We start from the raw sequence: 20,408 nt of genomic DNA, 5'->3' as shown, positions 1-20,408 counted from the left end.
ATCTAAACTCTGGACTATCATCGCCGTTACATCTAAACTCTAGAATAATAAAAACAAAAACGTAAAAAGAACTCTGATTTACATCGAACTAGAACCAGAACAAGAACTAGGAAGATTGTATGAAGGGAAGCGCATGATGTTCATGTAAACGTAATCTAATAGGTGTATATAAATGTATATAAATGTAATATGTTTATATTTCACAGAAGTGTCATTATTTTGGAGAATATTTGAATGTAGATATGTCAGCGATCAGAATGGATGTATCCTCGGCCATCCGGAAGATAGAAAAGGTAAGATAATTTTCCTTGCCTTTATAAAGAATTTATAAATGTTAATTTTTACTGACAATCTACAAGTCAATTGTTTTTGGAAAAAATTGTTGTTGAAAATAGCTTCTCTTCCAAATTTGCCAAGTACGACCTACTAATGTCAAGAAATGGTGCTGAAATAACTTTCAGGTGTCATAAAATAATAATTTAGGGTTGTTATTTAGTTGAAAGTTATATTTCCCTTTCCTTACCTTTGCACTTTCCATTTAATTCTCGATATCCTTCTGAACAGGAGCACATCTTTTTACCATGGGCATTTAAGGAGCAGTTGGAATAAGGTCCGCAGTCGCATTCTGTAAATATGTAAAAGCATGACTTTACTATTAATGTAAATATTATTAACATTATTTGGTTTTTACATACTTATGTTGCCACAATTTAAGAGCTTGCATACTTGCATCGCAAAATCTCAAGAACTTTCTGCATTACATAATATAAACGCTTACGTATTTTCTCTGTTTGATTAATTATTAACATGTCGAAGTAGTTCCTATTTAGGAAAATCATTATTCATATGTTTATATATGGAACATAAATAAAGGCCTCTCTTTATGTTCATTTTATCATAATCATTTTTCGTTGAGAAGTTGATGTTAAAACGTAAAGCGTGAGATTAAAGAAAGTAAAGTGCTAGACAGGATAAAAATCTAGTGCATGAAGCGCAAGATGTTTTCAGTATTTCTGCTCCTACTGCTCAGTATTTCTCGTTACAAGGAGCGAAAGTTTAAAGTAAGGAAGAGATAGAGAATTTGGTAACTCAAACAGTAAACGCTACTTCTTTGCTCTTTTCGCTCCGTAGGTAAACACGTTGTAATACGTGTTAGATTCGGTGACTGTTTTCTGTCTTTTGCTAGTACTGACTCTGAAGGACAGTGCGTAATTAAATTGACGGTATTGCCAGATCCAGCAAGTAACGGTGATTTAAGTTCTGCAGTGGAAGTGTTTATCATACTTGCTTTAAAGGAAGATGAAGAGTTTGTTCCTTGTTTTGTGAAAAGTTTTGTAATGGATGCACATTTAGATGTTGAAATTTTAGAATAAGTATACAAATAGTATACCAAATTCTAGCGGTTTTTAAAATTTCGCATTCAAATTAAAAATTTGATATTTTATATTGCTAAATTGTAATGACAATTAGAAATGACATTAAAAATTTGTACATTATGTTCATAATTAGAAATGACGTTAAAAATTTGAAATTTCGTTCAAAAGATTTTATCTGATTTATCCGATTGAGAAACAGTAGATCTCTGAGATTTTTAGTACGTTTTTTAAACAAAGATTTGTGCGAAAAACAATTTAAATATTAACTTGATATAATAAAAATTGAACTTGCAAAAATTTGTTTCATTAAGTTACATTATCATCTACAAACAATGTGTGGGTTACCAGAGAGTAGATTAAAAATCGTTCACGAATTTTTGACCATATTGGCAATAAAAGCTTTTAATAATAAAAAAAGAAATGATTGAAGTATCACATTTAGAATTAAGAAAGAATATTTTATTGAAACTATACATTAAAAATAACACACTAAATTTTAAACTTCCCAGGATATTTGAAACAAAACAACGGGTAATAAAAAATTAAAAAAACTTAATTTTGTATTATCATTTATTTTAATAAAAGAGTGTTATTTAATAAAGTCGTGTTCATAAAAAATTGCTTACGTTTTAAAGGATTAAGGTCAGAATATGTATCTTTAGCGGACGTTATTTTTTCATTGAAATTAAGGTAATGCCATTCCTTAGAACTGATGAATTTGTGAAAAGAAACTTAAATGACTTTTTCTCAAATGCACCGAATTTCTTTTACTGAAATTTAATTTTAAATAAAGGTTTATTTTTCCTATGTATTGAAGTGAATAAGTGAAGTATTGAAGTGAATAAGTGAATTTCTATCATCTATTACAAAATGCCTTATTTAAATATTGTAGAAAACGTTGAGTAAATTTTTAATGGAAAACGAAACTATTCAAAGTTGAATTCATATGCCAGTTCTACGTTCTTTATTTTGGGAATACAGCCTGCACTTTTTCATTAAGATTGTTTTGAAATTCTACTTTGTATTTTACATTTATACTGTTTCAGTTCTATTTAGCCAGTTTGAATCCAGGTTATTTGGTTCACCTTGAATACTCACTTAGATATGTTACTAAATTAGAAATCTATAACGAAAATCTTGAAAATAAAAGGCAAATTTCTAAAAGCTTTCATTTTACAGTTAATTTATTTAAAAACATTTTGATAAGTAACCGTTAATTTACTTAATGATATTAAATACAATGATTTTTAGCTTTCCCTTACCGATGCACTTCTCGTTAAATTCTTCATATCCGACATTACATAAGCAATACTTCCCACCATACTGATTGAAGTAACATGTTGCTCCAAGTCCACAGTCACATTCTGTAAATTCAGAGACATATAACTTAACAATATTGTAAATATATCTTTAAACAAATATTTAGGAAAAATTATTTGGATTCCTACATTCAATATAAATTATAGGAACGGTTAATAAAGATTATACCTTTGCACTTTCCTAGATATTCTTTGAATCCATCTTCGCATTTGCATTGTCTTCGTCCTTCAAGATCAAAGAAGCATGCTCCATTTTGTCCGCAGTCACATTCTATAAATTCAGATACATTTGATATAAGAAAATTTACGAAGTGCACTCTATAAAATAGTTTTAACATGCATTCTATTCTGAACAGCAAAATAACAATTTATTTCCGTATCCGGATTGTCCGGTGTCAAGAAATAATTAGCATATTTCATTCAATCTAAATTTTAACTGAACTAGCGAGATTTATAAGAAATCTTCAAAACTTACGAATTATATAATAAACTTTAAACAAATCTATAATAAATACACAAAATCTACAACAAACTTTCGTCAGATACATTAAGAGAGAAAAAACATATCTTGGCAGCTGTTGCCCAATTCACAGGTAGCATCTTCTTTAGGGTTAGGTGTTTCTCCGCTCTCTAAGATGCACTATTTTACTTCTTTATTATATTCCATCTTTCTGCGGTAATTTGAGTATACGCATGCATAGTAATTTTATTTATTTCATAGATTTGACGTTCAGACACTGTTGGCAAATTGATAATGCCAAGTAACTGCAAGTTCACGTTCGATGATATCTTCTAAATAATTCAGATTCAGCAAAACAGGATAAATTACATAACTGTGAGAGAATAAGTCCTAATTTTAAACTGAGTATATCCCCTTTTAAGGAATACTTACTGCATTATTTTATTTCACTCTTTTCCTGCATAGATCCGCACTGCTGAGAGCTTTTATCCAATTCTCATTTAGAACTAAATGAATGTATTTCCGAGTATCAACGCTCCAGTTACTTTTTACGCATCAGTTTTCTCCCCTGCTGTCACTTGCACAATCCGCGTTAGCTGCTCTGCAGTATTTTCTGTTGTTAAAAAAATGTAACTGAGTAGCTTAATTAAGAAGTGTAGGTTTCTTTTATTGTGCCAAAAGATATTTTAATCAAAATCGACAAGTAATAAAGGGATGATCGGATTTTCAAGTGATTTTGTTATTCTTCAAGAGTTCCAGTTAGTTATCAACTATGCCAGAGAGTTAAGCTATCTGATGTCACTGCCTCCACCACTCCAGCCATAATATTTAGTCAATAATTCTATATATATATATATATATATATATATATATTAAATTCTATAATAAACATATACTAAATTCTCTCTCTCTATATATATATTCAAGAGATAATAAGTAAATCAAGAAAATAGATACATATATGTAATAAGTTTATTGGTATGTCTATTGAATTGAGTAGAGAAGATAAAACCAATCACATTTAGTCATGATCGAGGAAAAGTGCGACGTGGATTATGACTGAAAGATAAGAAATCTGGATTGATGGTTAAAACGCCCTTTTTATTTTGAACAGGAGCAGTTTTCAGAAATACATTTTTGCTTAATTGGTACAACATTAGGGGTGGTAAACGCGCTCCACAGTTTCGATACAAGAAGCTTACATTTTAGATAATGTAAAAAGAAGCTTAGTGGGCAGATGTGACTTCCTAGGGAGAGCAACCAGCAAAAATGCGACGTAGGTAAGTAGTTAGCATTATTTAGAAACTCGGAACGCTTTGTTTAAATCTTGAGCAGCGATTGGGCAAAAGTCTACAACAATGCGATTACTACTGGGAAGGTGCAGATGCCTTGAATGGTTTTGTGATTTAATTGAAAATTAGAAACTTAAATGTTTATTGTCTGTTTGTTCCAATTAAGTTTAATGTGTTAATAAACTTTAAAGTTTAATGTGCGTGTTTAGGTTATACTTAATTTTTACATAGATACGTATACATTAAATAAAAAGGAAAATGTGTTATGCTATCACTCGCGGATTTCTCTCTAGCATACTTCTAGTTTTATAGCTACCAAGAGTATATTTAAAAATGTTTTTCCATGTGTTACGTGCAATAACGAAATGATAAATGAAAAATATGTATAAATAAACTATTTGTAATTATCAAGATAGGAGGGAAAATATGTGAATAAATGCGAATTAATATGCTAGTAAGGCGAAAGAGAGCTGAAGATTGAGCAAGTTTTAATTTAACTTCCCTCCATTGGTTGCGCCCAAATTGCAGCAATATACAATATTCGTTTTCCTATTACTGCTGTCCTTTTATAGGTAAGAATTTTGTCCCTAGTTATTTCCTTGAAATTTCGTACAAAATTTGACAGTCATGCTTTTTTTGATAAGTACTTGTTGAATGTGTAGGATCCAGGTTAGTTTTTGATGCCACGTTAATCTGAGGTATTTTAAGGTAAGAAATATTTTGATGTTTTTACCTTGAAGTTTGATAATGCAGATATACCAATGTCTAGAAAAATATGCATATCGTGTATTTTTAAAGTTCATAGCATTTATTTCTTTGCTTTCTATCCTAGAAACAGAAGCGAAATAAATAGCTCATGTATGTTCCATGTGCCATTAGGTATTGTGTCAACTGGAAAGCATTATTTCCGTAATTTATATCTGATCTTGAGACGGTAATTATATACTCTCCTACTAGTCAGTGCGAAAAGCGAAGGCAATTGTTTTAGTTTCAATGAGAGTGACGTCTCTTCTTTTCAGAATGACGTTGAACAAAGAATATATATCAGCCAAGCAGAATATACTTTTTTTTGAATTTTATTGTATCACTATAGGATTTTCATCGTCAAGAAAATTTTTTATCACGGTTTTAAAGATGTCTATAAAACGTTGCGAACATATATTTTTGGAGGAATAGCGTACCTAGCGTGAAGAAGCAAATTGTTGCAGTTTTATCACTGTGATAAACAATTGATAAAAATATGGCGGTTCTGAGCTTTGGCTTTGATAGTATTTCTCGCTTTGATTAACAGTTATTACTTTTCGAACTACTGGTAATAATAATTTTTTAACAACTGCATGCGGGTTGCTTCTTTTGCAATGAAATAGGAAATGTTTATATGGAGCTTCTAGTCATCCTTAATAGTTCTTAGATGCCGATTGTGTCAAAAAATGAAGCACTTCTCTTTGAGGGCATTAAATATTTTTTTTAAAAAATTTTTAAGTACTCATAGTTGTTTTCTTTTTTGCAATTCAATCTTATTAAACGGTTTTTCATTTTTGACGATTTCATTGCATCGTTATGAAAGGTGGTTTTCGCAAATGAGACGTAAAGATGATGCTGCGTTTCCCTTAGAAGAATTAAAGCCAAACTTTAAATATGCTTTACTATATTGCCAGTATTTTACTTTTTCATGTGACACCTCTTTAATTTCTGAAAACCCATACATTTAAATGGCGACATTTTAAAATGAAAATAATAAAACTGCCTTATCATTTTTATAATAGCGTGAACAACATTCGTAAAACAATTCGTTTTATAACAACGTTCGTAAAGCAATTCCATGAGCTGCAAATATATCTTGAATATGATCACTGGTAACTTTGTGATTGTATTTTTGTTTTCAGAAGCATCAGTATCTGTAACGGATATGTTAACATGGCGCAAAGATTCGCTGTGTTACGGCTGGGTGGAATGAAAGCAGCAGTTAGCTTGTAAGGTTGTTGTCAAATGTAACGGATACACTTACTTATTGATAACCTAACTGCCCTTTGAGCATAATTTCTGTTAACAAGTTCCAACGGCTTGTATGAGTAAAAGAATAGGCGCAAATTTTGATATGGTTATTTAGGTTTTCTCTCTTCGTATATTTTTGATGGTATTTTTCTGAGTTTTACTTTTTTTATACTGCAGTTATCACTAAGAAATTATATGTTTAAAAAATATTGTTCATTAAGTCTATTAAACACTTTTTGTGTATTATTCAGCTGTCGATCTCTTAATACATCATCATCGATCTACTATTAAACTACATCTACTGGCTACGATTTGTACCTAGGCAGTCTCGGCCACGGGAGTATAAAATTTATGAAATTGGTGGTTCTGAAGGCTCTGGGAAAAGTTACTCATTGGCCGACCTCGGAGTTTGGCATGTCCTGAGCGGTTGGATCCGTAGCCGGGGTGTTATGCCCCGGTTTGCTGGGTAACGGCCTTCTGCGACGGGCTTGCCCATGCGACTGACAGGAGCAATTGACGACCAGTGCTGCCTGGTGTCTTATCCAGGTGGTGCGCTGCTCCCCTGGAAGGGTAATAGTGGAGGTTGAACCGCCACGAAGTGCCCAAAAGGGGAGTAGACCTGTAGTGTGCTTAGTTCATGGGACATTGCATCCAAGATTTATCTTATCTTATTAAACTCCATCGATCCCCAGGGGGTATATTTCAAGCCCGTTGTAAACCCCTCGTGTAGATGAAATTAGATAATTGATTTGAAAATGAAAATCTCACTAAAAATGAAAATTTTAATGAAGAAGCTTAAGTCTGCCCTTTAGTAAATGGAGAAAAATAACTCTCTAAATGTTGAAAATATTGGAAAGTTCAAACGAAGGAGAATAATATGTGTTAATAGACAGAAAAAAGTTCTGAGGATATGGGTAATGTAGGATCTTAATGCGTAATCTACTAAAATTTAGCAGTTTAAATATTTAAAAAGTTGGCAGTGTTCGGGCCGTTAAAAATTTGAATAAAATTCTTGAAATATTCACTTACAGTTTACATAGAATACCCATGAATATTATTATTACGGAAAACCACTGGGCGTTACAGACGATACGTAAGGTCTAATTCTGAAGGATCTGATAACGATTTATATTGTTGTTAGAAACAGTGGCTAGAACTACGCTGGAGAAGTTATAGATTTATTTGTCTTCTGCTTAGGACATCCAACTGAGACTTACGTCTTAGCAAAGGAAGAAGCTTGACTTAGCTCCCTTGGCGCTGTTCTCAACTGTTCAAGCATGGCGGTATTCTGAACTATTCAACCTCCCAAATACGATGCTGGTTTGATGTGCAAGGAGTAAAGTTCTAATGACAAATTTCATACTTTCAAAAACCTGTAATTTTCCCATTTATCCCTTTAAGTTTTTAATAAGTAACGAATGCATATCAGTTCCCAAGTTATTTATCAGATCAGGCTTTTGAGATATTAAGCATAGCTTTTGTGAATTAAATAGTATTGCATTTTGAAGAAGACATCCTTACACGGCTTTTATTTTTTCAACCGTTTGTTTCAGGAATGCAATTCCAGGGATAAAAATGCTTTAAATGATGCAAATACTCATGTTACGTTTTTTCATATTTAAAATATTAATTTTGTTAAAACTAGGTTTTCCCCATAGTTATATTTAGTTTATATTCATTATTAAAAATGTATTATTTTTTTATTAAAACATCCATTATTATGACTATTATTAAACCAATTTTTTTATAATGTATATGTTAAGTTTGATTACCGTGCGATATAATTGACGGAGATATTTAAATTCAAAATTTTATAATTTTGCTTTTTTACTTTAATTTGAATGAACGTTAAAAATTAAATTATAATAATTCGAGGTTGACATCATCACTTTAGAATTATTCAGGAACATTGTTTTGTATTTACTAGCGCCTAACATTCTTTAATTTATATGTTTTACTTATAAAATCACGAAAGAATTTTCACACAAGGAATTTATAAGTTTTTAAATGCTAAAATACGTTATTAATATTTCCATGCAAATTTATTGCATTATAATGAAACCCTTAATCATACAAAAAATTCGTTACTGAAGCCTGCTACTATTTTCTACAAATGAATTTAATAAAATTAAAAATTCCTTAAAAATGGCAGCTAGGCGGAACTTGGAACCTGGATCCAGTTTTTTTCTTCTTTTTAAATCAAAGGGTTGTTGGACAGTCTGTTTAGAAATTTTCATTACTTTATCTGTTAACAGATTATTGATATTTCATCTTTCATTAGCTTAGGTAATGTTTGATTTTTAGTTACACAAGAATGCAAATACTTCGCTCTTGAATATGTGTAAGACTTTTAAACATAGTATCGGTATAAGTATAGTATTAGTATAAGTTTAAAATAATCTCAATTAATTTCTATTAATCAATTAATTAAATAATATTCTATTTAATTTTTAGAATGAACATGAATGTTTATTAAATAGAAATAGGATCAGAGGCCGTATGCAAAGTTAGATGCTGTAATTTTATAAAATTGATTTTTGAAGTGTAAAACTTCCACAACAATAATTTTTTCGTCGCATAAAGCACTTATTAACTGCAAGTACATATCTAAGATCTGTTCTTGCAAAAATAAATGCCGTGTAAGAATGATTGGATATATTTCTTTTGTACCCAAATAAACTGCGGCTTACTTTAAAACATTGAAAATTTAAACTTTCATGCGTAACTTTAAGTGCATCTGACATTATATTTACATGCGGATACACAGAATCCATCTAAATCAGGACAAAGTTTGTTTTGCTATGATATCTGTGAAGAATCTCTCAAAACACTTAAGCATGAAAAATTCTTTTAATGACATAATCTTTGTGAAATCATCACAATTCTTATTTTTATTTTGTTTTGTGCTTGGGCTAAAAGTGCTTGGGCTACATATCTAAGATCTGCGCTTGAAAAAATAAATGCCGTGTAAGAATGATTGGATATATTTCTTTTGTACCCAAATAAACTGCGGCTTACTTTAAAACATTGAAAATTTAAACTTTCATGCGTAACTTTAAGTGCATCTGACATTATATTTACATGCGGATACACAGAATCCATCTAAATCATGACAAAGTTTGTTTTGCTATGATATCTGTGAAGAATCTCTCAAAACACTTAAGCATGAAAAATTCTTTTAATGACGAACTTAATCAACAAACGAACGAACGAACTTAAATCAACAAAAAATTTTCGAAATTTTAGAATGAAATTTTTTGTAATAAATACAATAAAATAACAAATTCCTACAAAATCTAAATTTATTCTTACCTCTGCATTCTCCTTCATAGTCCCTAAATCCCTTACTACAGTTACAATGCTTTTCTCCATCCCAGCCGAAGGAACAGGTTCCATCAACCCCACAGTCGCATTCTTTAAATTCAAAAGTATAGAAGAATGTTATAATTATATACTTAAATTCAGCTGAGTAATATTCGAATTTTTAGAATTAAATATTAATGGTTTATTTTGTTAATTGCTAAGTCATTTTTGATATATTAACTATACCTTTGCACCGCCCATCAAATTCCTTGAATCCTTCGTTGCACGTACACTGCTTTCCTCCATTCGAAGTGAACGTACAAGTTCCATATGCTCCACAGTAGCATTCTACATGTTCCAGAATAAAAGAAATTCTTGTAAAGGTAATTATAAAAATCTTAATTATAAATTAATTATAAAAAGCTTAATTATAAATTAATTATAAAAAGCTTAATTATTAAAGCTTAATTATTATTATTATGCTTTAATTATAAATTCTTAAAGCAAATTTATGAATTCTCGGGCTGATTTCATTCAGTGCATGAACAACTATATTTTGCAACTATTTTAAAAGGCAGACTAAATCGTCGTTGCTAATGTAATGCACAGCAGGGCAGAAAAAGTAAATTTTTCGAAAGACTCATGGAAGACATTTGAGAACGTCTAATGTTTCTGCATTTTACTTAATAGAACTTTGTAAGATGTTAATTATTGTTTTTATTCCTTGTTACATGTTACAATGTGAATAAGACAATTTTTTTAGCTATGGCTTGTAACAATAACAACGACGATATGTTACATGTTACTGCCATTTTAACCAAATACGATATACGACTTACCTAAACATTCGCCCTCAAATTCTTTAAATCTTGAATAGCAATCGCATTTCTTCTGTTTATAGGCATCAAAAGAGCAAGTTCCGCTTTGTCCACAGTTACATTCTGTTCATTTAAATAAAATGCGTATGTAAGTATACTCAATGTAATCAATATATTAATAAAACTGTGTTAATAAAAATCGTATATTATCACTGATACCAGTACAGAATAATAAGAATGCATCCTATGGAAATTGTGAAATTATAAAACTTAGTTTAATTGAGAATAATTTTGAACTGATCTAACCTTCACACTGTCCTTGGTATTCTACATATCCTTGATCGCAATTACACTGTTTCTGACCATCTTCATCAAAATAGCATGTTCCATTGGATCCGCAGCTACACTCTAAAAAATCAAAATGTATTATTTGAAAAGTGAATTAAATACGTAACGCAAATTTCATGGAATCAGCTTTAAATGTATTTCCACATCATACTGAAAAGAGTATTTTGCAGTTTTTATTTAATTAACCATTAGATATCTCACAGAAGTAACATAAAAATCTTGTTTAGTCATTACGTCCTCAGATACATGCTCAATTATTTAGAAAAATTAAGAAAGATTGTTTAAATTGATTTTCGTAGAAGGGGTTATATCTTCTTTAACTTGCATTTATTTGAAAAATAATTTCAGCATCACTCGAAAGTAAATTTATCAGAAAAGTAACTTATATTTTAATAAAATTTGGTTGTAGAAGACACTTAGTTTGGAATAGAATTCTTACTGATAAAAGATGATGCGTTTATTTGCAATACAAATTTTGTTCATGATGTCTTCATTTGAATCTGATGTTTGAAGTTAATCTTACGTTGTTATTTTGTAGGTCGTTTTATTTTGTCTGTCTCCAGCAAGAAATTTCACAATTAAATTCACTCAAATATCATTTTGCTATAGAAGTGAGTACAAAGCTGTCGTAAAGTTTTACGAAATTTAGATACCAAAAATATATAGCAATATCCTTACCTAAGCATTTTCCTTCAAATACCGAGTATCCTTCGTCACAACTACACTTTTTCTCTCCTTCAAAGCCGAAATAACACATTCCGTGAGGTCCACAATTGCATTCTGTAATAACAAAATATAAATAGCAGAAATATTTTTAAAAATACCAACCATTATGATAAAGAATTGAAAAACATCAATATATCTATTTATTGGAAACAATTAACCAAATTAGTTAAAGCCGTGGAAATGATATTAATTCGTTTTTACCTTTGCATTTCTTTTCCCAATCCATGTATCCTTCATGGCAACTGCATTGCTTAACTCCATCCCAGCCAAAAACACACATTCCATAGGGTCCACAGTCACACTCTGTGAATGAATTAAATTATAGTTTCGATGTTTCTAAACTCACAAAAATATAGTACTAAATACATATATGATAGTTTGGGCAAATATAAGTATAAGCTATAATATAAATTGCAGGTATCAGAATGGTGCCTAAAACAATTCAACATCTGTTAACAGATAGTCCTCGTTCGTTGACATTTCCTGAACACATGGACCATTGAAATAGAAGGCTAATACACGCCATTTTAAGCAATATTCATCCATAATAGAGAAAGTCTCGGTCGCGAATACCAGCTAATGAGAAATTTTATTTGTTTAGATATAGAAATATTAAGTATAAATATTCTTGCGTTTCTGTACGGGTTCGTGGATTTAAAGTGATTAACCACGACTCTTGATGAAGAATCGCAACACAATTTATTAGGCAGTATTATTCAGGATAGCTCCAAAGCTTTCCGTCGTAGCTTTTCGTAAGTCCTAGCTTTTAGACGTTTACAGTCGTCGAAAAGCTACGACAAACACGCTGACAGAATCAGAACTCAGCTTTCAGACTATAACGGTGAAAACAGCTTCACAGCAACGAACCAGAGTACAGCTTCCGACTCGGTTAGCTTGTTCTAGGAACTCAACGTACTCTCGAGACTCTCACTCTGTAACTCGAGATGCACTCGATGGACTAGCGATCGACTCAATGGACTACGAGACATTACTCTACTCCGCGTACCAGCAGGGTTTATATAGCTTTTGGGCTGCCTTCGAGAACGTTCTGAGCCAAAGCTGTAAGAATTCGTTTTGGAAGGTTCTCCATCCGTCCACGGCATATCGCCAATTTTGTCGTTAAATGTCACCAACTGGGCTATTCCGCGCCAAATCTGGAAAGCCTGCCTTGCCTTGCCATTTTCCAGCATCTCTCAAACCGCCTTGTGGTGAAGCTATGTAAAAGCGGCTGGGCATTTCCTAAAAATAGAGTAGAAATATTTCTTACCTTTGCACTCTCCTTCGAAGTTTTTAAATCCTTTAATACATCTACAAAACGGTTCTCCATTTCTGTCAAAGAAGCATTTTGCGTTTCTCCCGCATCTGCAATCTATAATTCAGATTTAGGTTAAAAATAATACTTAAAATATTTAGTTCAAAATAATAACATAAATATTTATTGCAATTAAACATAGATCAGAAGGAATGGACCAGTTAGAACTTTCCAGTTAACTTTATTGCAAATACGCGTAATGAATGAGCTTTGAATGAAACTTCATCACAAGTCATATTTCAAAAGGTTTAAGAAGTCCCCTGATATATCACTCCAGTACAGTGTCCATGTTTACCATCAAGTCAAATATTTCCTAAATTGATTTAGTACGGTTTTACAGGACTGGTTTATAGCAAATCAGACTTATTTTTTAAGATTTGTTTAATGCGATACATCACACTTATTTTCATACTTCTAAAGGTTTTACTAATTTTGTAGCAAGAAAACCAAGAAAGATATATTAAACGAAGGATATCTTTTATTTATGATATGGTACTTATTTACACCGTGTAATCACTTACTAGTTTAACAGTCTTCGACGTTTATTGTTTGTTCTCCTTCTCGTTGGAAAAAAAAAAAAAAAAGAAAACATCAGAAATGCATCGAATGTTTCATTTAATTTATTCTGTCTCCATTAAAATGTTCAAGTAACGATACATAATAAAATTGTAGCAAAGAAATAACAAATAAAAATCAAAATTTGACACATATAAAAGGTAAAAAATTATAAAGAAATAAGGAAGGAAAGAAAAAGAAATATAATTTTTATATAAAATTCACTGTGTTTAAAATTTAGTGCATACGAACTTTAATTTACGTATTTATTAATCATAATGTTATTCTTACCTCTGCATTTTCTAGTTACACTATCGAATGATTTTCCTTCTTCACACTCACAAAATGCTTTTTCTTCTTCGATATCATAGCTGCATATTGCATTGCCTTGTTCACATATTTGCTTTAGCGTCTGGCAATCATCTATGTCCTCACACCTACCGCCACTGGTCCCTTTTCGGCAATGACAGACATTGCCTACGCATTTTCCTCCATTATGGCAATTATTATCATTCTTACATCTTGGTTTTATCAAATCTGAAAATTAATGCACAGCTAATATGAAACACAGCAAAATTGTAATTTGAATTTTATTTATTTATTTAAACAATTTGAGTTAAAACAGATGGAGTTTAAGATTCCAAACATGCCCTTTGCGAGCAGTAAAATGATAAATAATTGTTTTTCAAATCAATACGAAGAGTACTGATCAAGCTGGATATTGGTAGCAATGTTCATTATATGAAGAATAATTCATAATGATTAAAATATTGAGCATTTAGTGCTATTTGTTTATTAAGTATAAAGAATACACGGGCAAGGAAGCCGAGTTTATGTATTAAACGTATTAATAAGTATTGCTTTGAAGACTATTGAGTATTGAGACTTAAGAATGTTTTAATTTTCATTTCATTTAATCCTACATTTTGCTTAATATTTTGATACCTTTTTGTTATCAGGTTGTAAGACTTTCACTGTGTAAATCTAAATTACTGTAGAAAGTGACGAATCTTAAGAACTAGATAGCGAGTAATCGCTTAAGTTCGTGTGACAAGAAACAACAAGATAGCCCTTATTATTCCAATAAGATTTAACAAAGCTCCGCCTTGGAGTGTACAATCAAAACCGACTCTTGGGCTTGAACTTAAGAGACTAAGAAATAAACTAAAATTAAGATTAACTAAAGAAATATAGCCGAAGCTATCAAGTTTCTAATGCAGTTGGCCCCTTAAAAACCAGTTGACTGCGAAGCTTATCAAAGGCCTGAATACGGCCGAGCGTAATAACAGCTTTAAGAGAGAGTGGCCAAAAGGCAGACGAGCGTAAATCAGAAACTCTGATTCTCTCTCTCTAGGACCAAAGAACTTCGGGGTTAAATACCGCTCTTCCTCATTATGTATTCAGACGTGATTCTAAACTACGTTCTGGCCGGAAGTAGTAAGTTGAAGTTAAGAATTTGACAGGAAAGGAACTTGAAATTTAACTGTTAATAAAATTAACATAATCCTTACATAGTGCCCTGTAAAAAATTATGTGACAAACCCAGCATTCACTTCACGCCATAGTTTACTTATTCCATTCTGCCTGATTGAGAAACAATTGATTGATATCTAAAATATTTTTGGCGGATAGTTATAAATAAACATCATACCAACAGGACAAGCAAAAGCTTCATGAACTGAAACAAAGTATCAGTAGTTTCAATAACATCCATTATAAGGAACTAAAAGGATCTGCTTCTCAATGAAACTTTCTACGTACGCGTAAGAAATATGACTACGAGTTTGACCACACTGTACGATGACTGTATTACGACCACAGGAAAATGTGCTGTTGGACAGCCAACTGTTCAAACTGAAGAACAACAACATCCATGTCACTGAAACCGTGGGATGTCGCGGTTTTTTTCCCAACAGGCTATAAGCCTGGGAGCTACAGTCATTATCGAAATGGTTGCATATGTGTTGCTGTGATATCATTTAAGGAAAATTTCTTTTCGTTATTTTTTCCAATTATAAACAACTACTTTCTGTACTTTCTCTCACTTTATGACAACAATGTTGTATTGGAACCCATCTCGCCTACTGATAGCTTCATAACTTTTTTGGTACGCTGCAACTATAAATAGTTCCTGCATATTTAGTAACATCTTGCATATGTTACAAGCTCGGAAACATAAATCTTATTTATTGTGAACAAAATGGCATGTCATATTTAATATAACATTCATTGCTTTAGCGCAAAATTCCAGATTATGGCTTAAAGCATATTTAAGTTATAGGCGCAATGAACCGTTATGGGAATTATAATAACAATCACTTGCATCTGCAATATAATAAACTACAACTAATACCCTGCATTTATTTCAAGCTTGAAAGCCTTCTTCATTTAATATGAAATGAACGTTTACTAACCCAAATTCAGTTTATTCAGTTAGCATAGTACTGTTAGTAAATTAAGTGAGAAAAAATGTCATACCAATATAATAAACACCATGACCCTGAAAGCCGTAATTTAACCTTTATTTTTGCAATCATTGATCATAAACATATACGTCGAATTACAAAAAATGTTTTAACTAGGGCAAACATTTATGCTATGGTCATTTTTTAATTCCAAAATCAATTTTTTTTAAAAATCGAAATATTATTATTTGTAAAGTCCTTTGGCATCTATACTTACATTTAGTAAAGTATATATCCGGTCGCTATAGATGCATTTATCGGAAGCTATACATACAAAGTTAATGCTCTTTCTAAGACTTTTTTAATTAAAAAATGAAAATACAAAAATTCCACTCTCGTGTGACAAAAAATATTTTTTTTAGTTTAAAAAAAGATCAGCTTAAAATTTATGGTCGTACAAAATTAAAATTCAAAAAGTAAATCTGTGAAATAAAAATGAACCCTCAACTTAGAAAACGGTTTCTAATGTCGATAGATGAAGTGCATAACTGTCCTGACAATTTTGATAAATGCAAATGTTTTCAAAAGGTTCTTATTCTTATAAGCCTACAGAATCCCTGTTCTATCACAGTAGCATGCTTCAATTATTGGCATGTTGCCAGCTCGCAGCATTATTTGCATAAATTTAAAATGAAAAATATTTGTAGTCAAACAAATGCTTTTGTTCAACTATTAATTGATTATTCTAATGTATTATTACTTTAGAGATCCTCTACTTTAGGATTACTTTAAAGTATTATTACTGCATGGGGATATTATTAAAACTTTTTTCGCATTTGGAAAATGCATAAATTATTTGTGTGAAAATTCTTTCGTCGTATCAAATGTAACAAAATTACAAATTAAGAAACGTTATATATTATTGAACAACAGAGGAATATCATTGAATGATATTAAATGGAAACAAAAATTCAACTTCGAACTTTGAAATGTAATTTATAACCAACTCCTTAAGGAAAGCGATTAAATTGCTTTCTTTCAGTTGAAAGTCTTCAAAAATCCCAAATTGTTTCCTTAAAAATATCTCAGTTAGCCTTTTTTTTTATAAATAGCTGAAATATTTTGGGTTTTATGTTTTTCAGATGAGTATGAACATTTGATAATTATGAATACGAAGACAGTAGAAAATGTTAAAATAATTTCTGCTCGTAATTAAAAAAAAATTTTTTTTCTTTTCGTAAAATTTAGAAACTATGATAACAAGAATATTTGCTCTATTTAAAATAGTTTGTATTTATAAGTATATATAGGCATATCTCTTCATTTGTAGGAAAGGTATATTTCAGATTGTTGAAGAAAACTTAGTTCGAATAATCCTTATTTTCTAAAATAATCCTATTGAAAGAAACTCAAGTTAGCAGTTTACTTTTGTACATTGAAAACAGTTTTGTTACGTCAGAGAAGACTAAAGCTAATTTCTTAAAAAAAAAAAAAAAAAAAAAAAAAAACATTATGCAGGATAAAAATAATGAAGGAAATTAAGATTAACAATGATGTATATCTTTTTATATTATCAATTTTTATATCACTAGATAAACCACAATATGGGTCAAATTGCACTTATCTATTCTTACGGCTAACGTTTTCTTATATATGTCTAAAAATAATTTTTTAACATATCTAAAAAATCTGTTTAAAAAGCCCACATTTTTTAAGTTGGTATCTAAATAAATATGAGAACGTCTTATTCCAGTCCAGAAAAGTCCACGTCCAGAAAGATTACATTTTATTTTTTGCATTTAAACTTACCTATGCATTTTTCTCCATTAAATCGCATTGATTTTTTTCTGCACATACAGATAGCTTTTTCTTCTGATGTTTCATCATATTTACAGTCTGCATCAGCAAAAGTGCATTTCCTCTTGAGTTCATCAGTGCATCCTGTTACGATTTCACACTTGTCTCCTTCTGTACCATCTTTGCATTTGCAGAAACCGTTTCTGCATTGTCCATTATTCTCGCAGTCAGCATCTTCCCCGCATCGCTCTAGAAAATAAAGTAATTTGAAGGAATTATGGAGCGTATAAGCTTATTGGAACATCTACAAAACTCAAAAATTATATAAGTTTTAAATTTCTTCTTTCGAGATTAAAAACCCATGAACCATACCTTTAATGAGTAAGGCACTTCTGTCAAACTTATATCAACTTAGTGTTATATTTATACGTATTTAAAATCGATACGAATTGTATTGCAGTTCAGTTTATTTGCTTAATATGATATATAAATGATATACAAATGTTCTTTTAAAACTCTGGATTTCGACTTCTGAGCCAACACACAGAAAAGCTTAAATTTCTTCTTTCACAGACTATGTAAAATTCGTTTAAGCGTTTTGCGTTTAAATTTGCGTTTAAAGTATAATTTCCATTCAACGATAAAGAAGTAGTTTTAGGTAACCTAAATTATCAAACAGAATTTAATGCTAATTTTCTAACTACAGCAACCATGTCATGCCAGATGTATTAGAATTCACATGAGTGCAAACAAAGTTATCAAAACTAATTTTCGGAATTTCTAATTTTCCTTACTAGTAATTCTGTATTCTTTTTTAATAATGGCAGTTATCATCAGTGTTAATAAAGCTAAATATTTAAGTTTTTATGCTCCAATTATTTAAATAATTTTTAAGTTCTGTGTTTGCATTTTGATAATTAAAAATTTATTTTTCGTGCATATTTCATAACACAAGGATTTATGCAAACAGATGAGCTATATTATATATTTCGTACGAAACATGCTTTATGACAAAACTTAAACCATATTTATGAAGACTTATCAAAATGCTTGCAACTATTTAGTTTTTGCTTGAATTAAAATTTAACTCGAAGAAAGATTTAGTAGGGAAAAAACTATTATGTTAGAAACATAAACTTACAATTGCTTATTGTCTTGAGAAAATAATTTTTTGAAAGCTTCTAATTACAATAAAATGCATAGAAAGGGTATATCCCAGCAGCGGATGAGCGGTAAAGACTCTGAACACTGGTGCTTCGGTCGGGGTTCGAATCTAAACAAACGGGTTAGCTTTGTGATTTTCTGCATGCGTAATGTCTATACAATACAGCTTAACATAGGAAGTCATCCACGAAGCGATTCCTTCTCTTAGACAGAAAGCCCATGTGTGCTGTGCTGTAATTAAGTAAATCAAACCAAACCATAGAAATGGAAGGATCAAGGAAAAAACAGACCAATTTGAGTGTTGCCAATTATCTTTCCAGAATGTTAATATTAAAAAGAATGAACTTAATAATTTACTGATGATCATGTTATAAGCATGAAGATTTGGCATAAAATTGTTAATTACAAACTTTATTAATATAATAATTCTGCTTAAATATTTGTTTTCGCGTATATACTTGCACGCAACGCTGTTTTATACTTGTTTAAAAATTGGCGTTCTTTTAAAGAAATGGCAAATTTGTGAGACAATGTAATGTTTAAAAAAATTTCTGTACCTGCACATTTTTTACCATTGAAGGATAAATTTGGGTTTCTGCATACACAAGAAGCCTTGTTTACTGCCGTTTCGTCATATACGCATGTTGCATCAGTAGCGGTGCATTTTGATATCATTTCATCTGTGCATCCTGTAACAGTTGTGCATTTGTCTCCTTCTGTGCCATCTTTGCACTTGCAAAACCTGTTCACACATTCTCCTCCATTTGCGCAATCAGAATTGTCTCTGCAGAGTTCTAAAAATAATATGCATAGTCAAAGAAAAATGTAAGGAAAATAATTTTGCTCCCGAGGTAATTCATGTTGAAGTTGATAATATAAGAAGTTAAATGTTTGAAATATACATAATATTACATTTTATGTGGAATGGTATTCTAATCTTAAACATCTGTAATAAGCTTTATGAAACATATCTAACAAAAGAAATAAATGCTTGTTCCAGAAAGATTGCTGTATGCTTTATGTTTCTAGACCATAAATTATGTATTGATGTAAATAACGCACCAAAGTTTTTAAAATAAAATATGAATCTTTATGCAATTAATTTCAGCATTATCGATTAGAGACTTCTTGTATGTATATAATTGTTCATAAATCCATGTAGTATTCTGAAAAGTCTTGTAAAATAAATTATGCAACTGATACTAAATTTTATTTCATTCAAATAGTGGTACGCTCATTACGATATTTGACTTTTTACTTTATTGTTCGAAGTAAAGGAAGTACTGTAATCCCGAAACATTTCACGTATCACATTTAAACTAAAATATCCATTTTGTCTGCTCTCGAATCCATTTGAACTATGTTTTTGCATGACATCTGTACGCACAGATAGAATAAAAAACTTTTTTTTCCCCAAACGGAATATAAATTGGATTTAAATTGATTCAGAAGGGATTTTTTCGTGACATCTGTTCGTATATATGTACCTCACTTAACTCAAAAACATGTAGCCTCAGAACGTTGAAATTTTATATATG

At 30.8% G+C, this 20,408-nt stretch overlaps 1 protein-coding gene across 2 annotated transcripts in view; it reads right to left on the bottom strand.

The window, feature by feature from the left end:
* Positions 1-20,408, bottom strand: part of LOC118193838 (uncharacterized) — a 147,310-nt gene that overhangs the window by 24,101 nt on the left and 102,801 nt on the right. For both annotated transcript variants that reach the window (XM_085827179.1, XM_085827180.1), the window contains 13 exons: positions 19,428-19,664; positions 17,719-17,955; positions 13,796-14,041; positions 12,905-13,006; positions 11,839-11,940; positions 11,590-11,691; positions 10,870-10,971; positions 10,585-10,686; positions 9,992-10,093; positions 9,755-9,856; positions 2,865-2,966; positions 2,639-2,740; positions 524-625 (listed from right to left, as the gene is read on the bottom strand). In XM_085827179.1, the coding sequence (XP_085683305.1) occupies positions 524-625; positions 2,639-2,740; positions 2,865-2,966; positions 9,755-9,856; positions 9,992-10,093; positions 10,585-10,686; positions 10,870-10,971; positions 11,590-11,691; positions 11,839-11,940; positions 12,905-13,006; positions 13,796-14,041; positions 17,719-17,955; positions 19,428-19,664 (1,740 nt within the window). The remainder of the gene's footprint in view (positions 1-523; positions 626-2,638; positions 2,741-2,864; positions 2,967-9,754; positions 9,857-9,991; positions 10,094-10,584; positions 10,687-10,869; positions 10,972-11,589; positions 11,692-11,838; positions 11,941-12,904; positions 13,007-13,795; positions 14,042-17,718; positions 17,956-19,427; positions 19,665-20,408) is intronic.

The sequence above is a fragment of the Stegodyphus dumicola genome, chromosome 11 (genome assembly GCF_044657685.1).
Source record: "Stegodyphus dumicola isolate Sdum_Otavi_A_Nest chromosome 11, ASM4465768v1".
Lineage (NCBI taxonomy): Eukaryota > Metazoa > Arthropoda > Arachnida > Araneae > Eresidae > Stegodyphus > Stegodyphus dumicola.
Note: the sequence above shows the minus strand (reverse complement) of the source record. Positions and strands in the feature narration are given on the sequence as shown.